The 12,486-nt window shown below is 38.1% G+C and overlaps 1 protein-coding gene across 2 annotated transcripts in view; it reads right to left on the bottom strand.

Moving 5' to 3' along the window:
* Positions 1-12,486, bottom strand: part of LOC126177552 (histone-lysine N-trimethyltransferase SMYD5) — a 79,993-nt gene that overhangs the window by 51,231 nt on the left and 16,276 nt on the right. For both annotated transcript variants that reach the window (XM_049924464.1, XM_049924463.1), the window contains exon 4: positions 8,655-8,775. In XM_049924464.1, coding sequence (XP_049780421.1) covers positions 8,655-8,775 — 121 coding nt within the window. The remainder of the gene's footprint in view (positions 1-8,654; positions 8,776-12,486) is intronic.

Genomic DNA, 12,486 nt, shown 5'->3' with positions numbered 1-12,486 from the left:
GGGAATGTGGGTCAGCTGTGAGGCGTGCCGAGATAGTTCTTTCAGTTGTGATAACATTCTGTCCCCAATGGCACAGTAATGCACCTGCCTAGTAGGCAGGAGATCTTGGGCTCAAATCATGGTCCTGTACACATTTTTGCTTGTCACTGCTTATTCCACATAACATCTCACATGTCATCTGCATCAGGACATTACACAGAATCAGCAGCAACGAGTGAAAATGTGTACAGGACCAAGATTCAAACCCCTGATCTCCTCCTTACTAGGGAGGTGTGTTAACCACTGTGCCATCTGGGATACAGTGTTATCACAACTGTGTGCACTATCTCGGCACACCTCACAGCCGACACACATTCCCACTGAGCACCACCTACTCTCAAGTCTCTGACCATTCCCTCCATTCTTTCAGACATGTCCAAAAGAACAGACACCATGCATTCATGTAATCAATTTGGCTAGTTGGGCAATGGATCCACCTTCTTCACTGTGGATGCACAAGTATGTCCGACCTCCTTCGGAAATCTCAGAGTAGTGAGCATGAGGGAAATGAACAGGGACTGCAGATGCGTGGCGCTCAGTGGGAATATGGGTCAGCTGTGAGGCATGTACCTGCCCAGTAAGCACGAGATCCAGGGATCAAATCACGGTCCTGCACACATTTTTGCTTGTCGCTGCTTATTCCACTTAACATCTCGATGCAACTGAGATCAGTAATCCCTTCCCTATCCTTTCCTTTCTCCCCCCTCCACCTTCAGTTTACATATAAAATATTTTTTTGATATTCAAGATCAACTTAAGAAAATTGCTGCTGGTGCAACCAATGAGCATAAGTTATAACTGCTTCCAAGAGAATATCTCATTACACACAAATGCTCTCTAGACTTGAACTGCAGTAACTACACATTTTATATCAAATCTCACATAAGCCAGTGTTCACAAGAGGATGAGAATTTAACTACTGAATACCACCTTCAAGTATAAACTGTCCTGGCAAAAGCAATGGTGCAGATGAACTGAAATAGTAAGTACATGTATGCCAATCAGCACTTATATCTTTATTAGCTTAGAAAATGCAAATGTATAACTCTGTGCTTCCTGCTCTGATAGTTTCTTTAGCACTGAATAACACTGGCTTTAAAACCTGTGAACTGTTGAAAATTTCATGCACATAGAAAGCCGTCTAAATTCATAGCCAATTATCTACAGTATATACATATGCATCGTACGCTAGCAAACAGCTGAAAGCCCAATGCAGCACCACCATTGGAAACTGTATGTGTTCCAAGTCAAATCGTACAAGTGGCCCAACTACCAACACCAGAGGACCATGATCTTTTAGCTGCCAAATGATGTATGGTATTCGTCACGGGACTGACAACACTACATTTTGAAAGAGCAGCATTTTAAGTGCAACAACTGAGTATTATACAGAGTGTATCAAAAACAATCATCCAATTTAAAAAAAAAAAATCATAACTATTATGTTATTTGAGAGATGTGCATGAAAAACATACAGTTGGAAAGGGCACTCGGGTGGCAGCAATGTGTGCCCACTTCAGTTCTAGTAAGAATTGTAAAGGGACAACAGAAAGCGTTTTGTGTTTTATATTTTGCAGTACTAGGTATGATGTGGCTGCTCCTACAGCACAGAGCATTAGATGATGGCATGAACAATTCCAAGAAACAGATTGTTTGTGTAAAGGCAAATTGCCGGGCCGTCCCCGAGCATCTGACACACGTCGAACGCATCCACGATAGGAGTCCACAGAAATCCAATCGCCGTGCAGCTCGACAGCTCAAAATGCCCTCGATGTCCATGTGGAATGTGTTGTGCTGACGGTTACACATAAAACCATACAAAATTTAGCTACTGCAAACTCTTTGTGAAGGTGACAAATAACAAATTGTGGAATTCTGTAATTTTGTTCTTGGCTAAATGAAGGATGGCAGTTTTCTTCCATGCTTAGTGTTTAGTGACGAGGAAACATTCCATTTGAATGGAAAGGTTAACCATCATAATGTGAGAATATGGGGTACACAACAACCACATGTAGTTGTACAACAACAATCATATAAAGTTGTACAACATGAAAGGGACTCTCCAAAATTTAATGTTTTTTGTGCAGTTTAGCGGGAAAAGGAATATGGTCCATTTTTCTTTGCCGAGAGCACTGTTACAGGAAGCACATATCTCAATATGCTTGAGAAATTTCTTTTCCCACAGTTGGCGACTGATTCAAACAACTTCATTTACCAACAGGCTGGGGTACTGCCACACTGGCATCTGCAAGTGTGGGAATTTTTAAATCAAAGGATTACCGAACGATGGATCAGCTGCACTGGACCAAATGATTCAGCCTTACATTACTGGCCTACAAGGTGACTGTACCTGACTGTAAGTAATTATTTCGTGTGGGGGTTTATAAGAGACTCTGTTTGTGAGCCTCCATTACCAACAACAATGAATGAACGGAGACATTGCAAACAGCAGCTGTGGAAGCTGTAACTCAAGACATGCTCGTAGCGGTATGTGAACAATTTGAATACCACACTGACATATGTCGAGCATCTCAAGGGGGGCATATTGAACACCTATGAAACGGTATGAAAAAAAACTTTTCGAGTTTCCCATTCATCAAAAAACAAAATTCGTTGTATGTGTTAATTGGTTTCAGAAATATAGACATGCCAAATTGGATGATTCTTTTTTTTTTTTAACACCCTGTACTGTTTGTTTCCCTTCTTTTTTTCAGATATCCGACTATTCCAGTGTGTTTATTGAGGATGACAATGTGTTCCAACAAGCTCTCCACCTGTTCCACGAGAGAACCCATTATTGGACTCAAACAATAAATCAATTTAAACTGGGGTTACGCTTGGACAGAAATACTGTACAAAAATTAGAAATAATGGTTTCTTCTTTATGTCGTTGAAATGATTTTTTTAACTCTTCCAGTAATAATTTGTTCCAGTGTTTCTTTCCACATCTTTCCTTTGTTGTCCCTGGTTGCCTTATCAATGTTTTAGTTTTGAATTATGTCCTTACACTGGAACAACACAAGTTCTAGCGATATATCTTTCTCACTGTGAACAAATTTGAAGAGTGCAAATTTTTCTGCTTATTTTTATCCATCTTCACAGCACAAATTCCTCAATAATAAATACTTTGCAACTACGATGTAAGATTAATAACTGATTAATAACTGCAGTCGAACAGTGATAATCTTGTCAATGGCTTACGTAGACTTGTGTGTGTCTACACAGCAGCTTATGCATAAGACATTGGACAAGTCAAGTTATAAATATACAGCTGCAAGTCATTTCTAGGCATATATATTTAAGGTTACAACAATACACTTTATACATAAGTATTTATATAACACACTTACTTCATAAATTTAAATATTCTTCAATGGATTTAAAGCAGTGATGCTGTAAATATGACTCTGGAGATTTTCCAAAGATATTGACCTCAGCAACAGCTTTTATGTTTTCAGGAAGTTTGTTATAAAGCTTAACTCCCATGTGAAAAGCACCTTTTTTTGCACAGAGCTGTGCTGATTTGAGTTATATGTAATTTTCTGTTTTGTCTGGTAAAATGATCATGTATCACAGTATTTTTGCAATCTGCAGTCCTTACCTATCACATTTAATTTAAAGGACAAAAGGGTTTCTACAATGTATACAGATGTTAATATTCTAATGGCCCTTTTTTATAGTTCAAAAGAGCAGTTAGCTGTTTTAGAGTTTCCCCAGAAGGTGACCCCATATCTAAGACGAGAATGAAAGTAGGCATGATATGCATTCATTACTGTTTTCTCACTACAGCATGATTTTAATGAGCATGTTTTGCTCGGTTCTGCATTGAGACATTCAATAAGCTTATTCCATCTGACGTTGCTCTGCAGCCGAAGTCCTAAGAATTTGGTTTCTGTATTGTTACCAACTGGTTCATCATTGATAAAGACTGATTGGATAAACATGTCCTTGTTAGGAACATTGTAGAATTTTAGTGCAATGGTTTTTTTACTGTTTATTACAAGCTGATTACTCTGTACCCAGCTGCTAAGTTGTTTCGTGACCATGTTTGTTGCCTGCTGTATCTGTTCATTGTTGTCTCCTTTTAGGAGAAGCATGGTGTCATCTGCAAATATGATTGTTTTCTGTGCATCAGCATTTAAGTTTAGATCAGTTATGTACAGAAGGAACAGAAGCGATCCCATTACTGATCCTGGGGGTACACTACATTTAATTTGTTTACAGTCAGATAAGTGTTCAGTTACAGTATTTAGTTCAATATTTGTGTGCTTGATGCACACTGTCTGCTTACGATTAGCCAGGAAGGAACTGATCCATTTGTTGGACAGACTTCGAGTACCATATCTTTCAAGCTTTGATAGCAGAATTTTATGATCCACCATTTCAAAAGCTTTTGACATGTCAATAAATACTCCTCTTGATTCTTGTTTTATGTCCATCAGGTTTACCATGGAACTGATGCACTTGTAAATAGCACTTGTCGTTGACCTCTTATTTCTGAACCCATGTTGTTCATTACATAGGATGCTGTTTTTATTTATAAATTTCAGAAGTTTGTCATACATAACTTTTTCTAGTATCACCAATGCCTGCATACTTGGAATTTTTTAGTCCTTTTATTGCTTTATCTACTTTATCTTGTGAAACAGAACTGATGTACAGTGAACCTATATATGTACTTATTTTATATTCAAACATGGAACATGTCAGCCTCATTTGCAAATAGAAACCAATCTTTACCTAGGTTTCAGCCAAAATAATTTGGCCTTCTTCAGAAGCTATTGACAGTAAACTCTGGCATGCAATAGTTTAGTGTCAATAGCTTCTGAAGAAGGCCAAATTATTTTGGCTGAAACCTTGGTAAAGACTTGTTTCTATTTTCAACTAAGGCTGACATATTATATGTTTAATTACCACAGTTGCTGATGGGGCTGCAAGATGTTAAAAATTCTTTATTTTATATTCATTTGCCTGGGTGCTCTTAAAGTTTGACTGTAACAAATTATCAGCAACACCTGTGAAAAATTTGTTAAATGTGTTGGATATTTCTAAGGGATTTGTTAGTTTTTTATTTTTATGTGATAGTGTTATATTTTTGCAGGACTGTATTCTCCATATTCTTTTTTTATAACACTCCACACAGCCTTCGATTTATTAGCAGAATTATAAATGAATTCATCATTATGCATTATTTTTGCTGCATTTATTACTTTTCTTGATATTTTGGAGTATTTTTTATAGTATGCGCATACTTTAGGTGAGGAAGTTCTTTAGTTACATATTTCATGAAGTAGTCTTTTCTTCTGGCATGAAACCCTTATTCGCCTTGTGATCCAGCTGTTTGTTCTAGAGTTCCCCCATATGGTTAATGTTTTCAGTGGGAATGCAATTTCAAAGAAATGGGCTAATCTATCAATGAAAGTATTGAATTTTTCATTCACGTCATTCATTTTGTACACTTCTGACCTTTTCTTTCTGTAATAAGTTTTTGAAGTAGCTTACATTATCCTGATTATAACTTCTACATGCAGTTCTGAAAGATATGTTGTTAATAATACTGCCTTGTACTTTTATGCTTAATATCTGAGCAAGATGGTCACCAAAACTTGCATTGACAATTTTTAGTGAGGTGGTGTGTAAACTCTTCTTGACTAGAAACTGATCTAGAGGCATTTGGCAAGTTCCTGTTAGTTGGGTAGTGGCTTTTACTTCAGCCTTTAAATTATAGGATGTTGCAAGGTTCAAAAGTGTCTCCCTATTTTCACTATTTCTGAGGAAATCAATATTGAAGTCACCACATTATCATCTCACAATCCATTTTATTTACTTTACTTAGCAATGGCTCCATCTTGTTTAAGAAAAGTTCAGAATTTCCAGATGGTGATAAGTAAACTGTAGCAATAACCAGGTTGAACTGAGTAATTTTTATAGCTGCAATTTCATAATCCTTTTCGACATTTGTTCTAGTTAAGTCAGGTTGTTGTTGTTGTTGTTGTTGTTGTTGTTGTAGTCTTCAATCCTGAGACTGGTTTGATGCAGCTCTCCATGCTACTCTATCCTGTGCAAGCTTCTTCATCTCCCAGTACCTACTGCAACCTACATCCTTCTGAATCTGCTTAGTGTATTCATCTCTGGGTCTCCCCCTACGATTTTTACCCTCCACACTGCCCTCCAATACTAAATTGGTGATCCCTTGATGCCTCAGAACATGTCCTACCAACCGATCCCTTCTTCTGGTCAAGTTGTGCCACAAACTTCTCTTCTCCCCAATCCTGTTCAATACTTCCTCATTAGTTATGTGATCTACCCATCTAATCTTCAGCATTCTTCTGTAGCACCACATTTCGAAAGCTTCTATTCTCTTCTTGTCCAAACTATTTACCGTCCATGTTTCACTTCCATACATGGCTACACTCCATACAAATACTTTCAGAAATGACTTCCTGACACTTAAATCTATACTCGATGTTAACAAATTTCTCTTCTTCAGAAACGCTTTCCTTGCCATTGCCAGTCTACATTTTATATCCTCTCTACTTTGACCATCATCAGTTATTTTGCTCCCCAAATAACAAAACTCCTTTACTACTTTAAGTGTCTCATTTCCTAATCTAATACCCTCAACATCACCCGACTTAATTCGACTACATTCCATTATTCTCGTTTTGTTTTTGTTGATGTTCATCTTATATCCTCCCTTCAAGACACCATCCATTCCGTTCAACTGCTCTTCCAAGTCCTTTGCTGTCTCTGACAGAATTACAATGTCATCGGCGAACCTCAAAGTTTTTATTTCTTCTCCATGGATTTTAATACCTACCCCGAATTTTTCTTTTGTTTCCTTTACTGCTTGCTCAATATACAGATTGAATAACATCGGGGAGAGGCTACAACCCTGTCTTACTCCCTTCCCAACCACTGCTTCCCTTTCATGTCCCTCGACTCTTATAACTGCCATCTGGTTTCTGTACAAATTGTAAATAGCCTTTCACTCCCTGTATTTTACCCCTGCCACCTTTAGAATTTGAAAGAGAGTATTCCAGTCAACATTGTCAAAAGCTTTCTCTAAGTCTACAAATGCTAGAAACGTAGGTTTGCCTTTCCTTAATCTTTCTTCTAAGATAAGTCGTAAGGTCAGTATTGCCTCACGTGTTCCAGTATTTCTACGGAATCCAAACTGATCTTCCCCGAGGTCGGCTTCTACTAGTTTTTCCATTCGTCTGTAAAGAATTCGTGTTAGTATTTTAAATCAGGTAGGGTAATAAAATCTACATAATCCTTTGTGTAGAGTGCTACCCCACACTGCTTGCTGTTGTTCCTGCAGTAGTAAGCAGCCAAAGTGAATTTGTTCATTTTCATATTATGGATTAATTCTAGGTTACGCCAGTGCTCAGAAATGCATAACACAGAGAGATCGTTAAGTTCATCTGCTAACAGTACATTCATTTCATCGATCTTATTATGCAGGGATTGCACATTATGGTGATAAATTTTTAGATCGGTGATGTTTTGGTTTGTGGGGCGCTCAACTGCGTGGTTATCAGCGCCCGTACAATTTCCCAACCTTTGCTCAGTCCAATTTCGCCACTTTCCTGGATGATGATGATGAAATGATGAGGACAACACAAACACCCAGTCATCTCGAGGCAGGTGAAAATCCCGGACCCCGCCGGGAATCGAACCCGGGACCCAGTGCTCGGGAAGCAAGAACGCTACCGCGAGACCACGAGCGGCGGACTTTTAGATCGGGCGTATTCACAATTTGGTAATTGGGAATCATATTTACAGCATCACATACCTTTAGTTTAAATTAGGAATGTTAGCAGTGTTGTATTTTCATTCTTCTTTCTGGTTCATTTTTCTTTCCTCACTGTTGTTGGAAGGATGTCCAGGAAGCTGATAGATTTTTCTATTCCTTAGAAGTCTTTCTTTAATTATTTCACTAACACAATCATAAACAAATCTTTTCCCTATTTCAAATGCATTTGATGCTTCGTGTGTCAGGCATGCCTATAGCTAATTTAGATCTACACTGAACTTGCTCATTGGTCAACGTTAGGTCATACACAATGAAGGAAATTGGTGGACTTGGTTCATTTTCTGAACGAAGGTCAAAATCTCTTTCCAGTCAGTGAATCTTACATACCTAGCCCTAAGAATAAAAAGTAATATTTATTCCAGATCTTTCATACCTCACAATTAGTGCATTAAAATCTTATTACCCGGCTTTAATGATTATGAAAAGCATCTCATTGATTCAGAGTCTTCTAAAATGACATTTCATTAATGGAACTGTGCAAACACAAAATGAAGTTTACAAATGTTTATGGTAACATAGAATAAACATGTTCAATTCAATATATAATGGTGGGAAACCCATTATCCCTAACAGGTTCAGTTGCTTTTTCCTTTCACTAAATTGTGTAATCTCTCTCTTTTCTTTCACGAAAAGTATCTAAGTTCAAATTCAAAATATGCACAATTTTTTTTCAACTTTCAGTAAAAACACATTCAGCAGAAAGCTTTTCAAAAGATAATCATTTTATTGGCACAAAAATTTACTGAAGCTTCAGGTGCTATGATGTATGCTTTACAATCAAAATGTAGTAACTTACCTTGCAAACTGAGCACTCAGTATGGGTATCCTTCTTTGTTGGACAACATTCTGGATGTGGTAGAACAATATCATTTTTTGTTGAAAGTCTTCGAACATTCTCTTCAGCACCTTCCAGTGGCCTAGAAGTAACCATAATGACCTTCATTAAGAGTTAATGTAGCTATATATTTTGTGGAGAACGTTTCTTGCTTAGCTCATTTACAGTGTATTTGCTAACAGTATCCTATGCTGATGAACAGCTAATCTTTTCTGTATCCTTCCAATAGAATGATACTGTTCCCAATTTCTTTTGCTGTTACATTCTGGTAGATCTAATACTTCCTTTTTTACTTTTGTCATTTTTAATTTTTGGGTTATGCATCCCCTGTCATAATACTGACACATACTGCTAGTTTTATTCATTTATAGGTTTCTCAACCAATTATGATGTGACCACCCCACAGACATAACACTGAATAGTGCAAAATCATGGTCACATGCAAATGTACAAGGTGTATTCAAAAAGTACTGAACCTTCTTCTTTCACATGGAAACCAATGAAGAGTGGGAGACTTTCTTCAATGAAGATGTGGTCAGGGACATTCATGTACAGTTGTGAAATTTTTCCTGCTATCAGAAAGCATTAGTCGCTGACGACAGCCAATGAGTGAGGACACACAGTGAGTACTTGTGGGAATACAGCAAGTGGTAAAATGGGGACACAGACTGAGCAGAAATATTGCGTCAACTATTGTCAAAAGCTTGGTGATCTCAAAGTGGAAACCACTTGCAAGATTCAACAGAATTTTGAGGATGATGCAATGATGAATTCACGGATAAAGGAGTACTACAACTGCTTCAAAGATGACCACACACCAGTGGACAGCAAACTGCATTCACACAGATAGTCAACAAGCCCAAATATGACATAATTGATCAAGTACAGACTTCAACTATGAAAGACCATCTTATCATAATACACAAAACTGTGAACGAGATAGGTGTAAGCCTTGGATCAATATACTTAATTTTGAATGACTATTTGTCCATAAGGAGAATATCTGCAAAATTCATACTGAAACTGCTGACAATGGAGAAAACACAATGCTGTCTGGTAATTATACAGAACATGCTGGACAATGCAGACAGTAACCCCAACTTTCTGAACACCACGATCACAGGTGGTGAGATTTGGGCTTATGGGTACAACCCAGAAACCAAGATGTAGTCATCATAGAGGAAACATCTGACATCCTCAAGGCCAAAAGCAGGACACCAGGTCCATAGCTATGTTAAGGCTATGTTGACCATTTTCTTTGACTCTCATGGGTGGTCCATCCTGTGTGTGCACCCCAAGACCAGACCATCAGAAAGGAATGCTACCAGGAGGGCCTTCACCTTTGTTATGCCATGTGATGCAAATCACCAGCTTTGTAGGCAGAAGAAACTTAGCAGTTTCATTACGATAACACATCCACCCATTCTGTGCACCCGATTATGAGTTTCCATGCTAAGCACAGCATTTCTGCAATTTGTCAGGCTCCCTTCTTCCCCAACATGGCTCTGCATGACTTTTGGCTATTTCCCAGACTCAAAATGCCCCTGAAAGGAATGGGATTTGAGTCAGGAGAAGATATAATGCAGAATGTGTTGACCTGGCTAATCACCATTCCAAGAGGTGCATTCCAGAAATTTTTCCGACAACAGAGGGAGCACTAGGAGAAGTGTATGCATTCTGAAAGAGACTACTTTGAAGGAGATTAGGGTTCCGTACCTACAGATCAATAAATGTATTTCTGCCAACCACAGATTTGATATTTTTTAACATACTTCACAAGCTGATAGAGAGCTAAAACTTCAAGAAAAACATTAAAATCATTGTTCACAATAGTGGGCAAAGTATTTCAGCAGAAAGAAGAAAATGTTAGAGCTTTAAAGTCATGAAACTGTTTTCTCTCCAGAGATTGATTTGAATACTAAGGAGCCATCAGCCTCCTTTGACTAGGCTACAGGCCCACCCAGCCAATTTATTATGGAATCATAACAATGGTACAACCTGGAATTTTCAATATACACAATGCTTTACCTTCCTTCATCAAACAAATATAAAAATGTCCCCTCTTGACTCAATATTATATACAAGGGGTACATGATGTCTGTGCTAAGTAGTCCTGTCAATATAACTCAAGATAGGAGAGGAGAACATACGTAATGGCATAATAGCTCACATCAAAGCTACTGTAATACATTCCATGGCCCCCAAAGGACCAGCACTGCTTTACATCAATGAGGTATCACTTCAGTGATTTCAATGACATTATTTATTATAAGACAGAAATGCTTGCAATTTCACTGATGTATCGTCCTTCAGGACAGAAGCTACTGTGTACAATTTCCTCCAAGAACAAAACAGGAAAGTATAAAATTGGGTGCATTGTTATCCCCTCAGCAGATGTAGTTCACGTTTACAGAATTATGCAATACGGAAGTGATGATTTCTTCTTCTATATATGACTATGGACTTTATAAGACTACTGCTGATAAACAGATAGCCCCATAGTCTCGCACTCATCCTGTTTCCCTTCTTATGCAGTGGTATGAACAACTTAGTTCTTCCATTCATCTGGGAAACTATTCTCCTACCACTCTCTCTGGAATGGCTTAGGAATCCTTTACCACCTCTGCTCCACCATACTTGATTATTTCTGGAGCTTTTCCATCAGGTCCTGGAGCCTTCCCTATTCTAACATGGTCAACCACCATTTCCACAGTCTCATGTTCTTTTACCTCTCCTTCCATTTCTTGGTCTTTCATAGTGTCGGACAATAATTCCTTCTTTGTGTACTCCCTCTGGATTTTTTAAAAACTTTTCTTCATAGTGTCTTCTCAACAACTCAAGCACCACCGGTTTCTCTGACACTAGCTTACTTTCACCCTCAATTGTCCTTGTTTGCTTCCCATATTCCTCTCTTAGTGCTTGTCTGGTTTTCCAGAAGCTCCTTGTGTTGCCCTGTCCTCAACCATGTTTCCAAATTCCTTCCAAGATTTCCATTTAGCTTCCTTCACTACAAGTTCCACTTCATTCCTTCTTTCCCTAGATTCCAACCTGTCTTCTCCAAATGAGATTTTATGTACATTTTCCAGGTTTCTGTCTTATCCTTCATCACCTGCTTCACTTCCGCATTCCACAAACTTGCTCTTTTCTTCCTTATATCAATTACCACCTTCCCAAATACATCTTCTACTGACTGTAGTAAGACTGGTATCAACACAATCCACTTTACTTTAATATTGTCATCTTATTAGTTTTACTTAGCAGCCTTGTCGTCACCAATTCTGCAACTGATCCTTTCCTTTCTGAAATTCTTTCAGTTTAATCAACTTGAATTCTTTGTTTTAGGTTTAGCTGGTTTCCTGAACCCAGTGTCCATCACCAACAGTCTATGATCTGCATCAAGTGCTACTCCTCATACAACCTTCACATCCATGATGTAATTCTGTATACCCTATGGATATATAAAGTAATCGATAATGCTTTATTTTTTTATATTCTGATTCAGAGGTAGTATTGTAGACTTGTTTGTGAGGGAAAAAAGGAGTTAGCCAGTTGGTTTTCCATGCAGATTTCTATCAGACACCTACCTCTATTGTTTTAGGTTCTCTCTCCACCATGGCTACTCATGCTACCACATGCTACTCTTTGGTCCTGAGCGATTCTACCAGTAAAATCTCCTCCTATTATTAATTGATGTCTTCTAGCTCTCTCTTTGTCCACATTCTGTTGTAGCTGCGGATAGAATTATTCTTTATCTAGTATATTGGAAACTTTGGTAGAATTCTCAAAAGAGGAA

The sequence above is a fragment of the Schistocerca cancellata genome, chromosome 1 (assembly GCF_023864275.1).
Source record: "Schistocerca cancellata isolate TAMUIC-IGC-003103 chromosome 1, iqSchCanc2.1, whole genome shotgun sequence".
Classification (NCBI taxonomy): Eukaryota; Metazoa; Arthropoda; class Insecta; order Orthoptera; family Acrididae; genus Schistocerca; species Schistocerca cancellata.
Note: the sequence above shows the minus strand (reverse complement) of the source record. Positions and strands in the feature narration are given on the sequence as shown.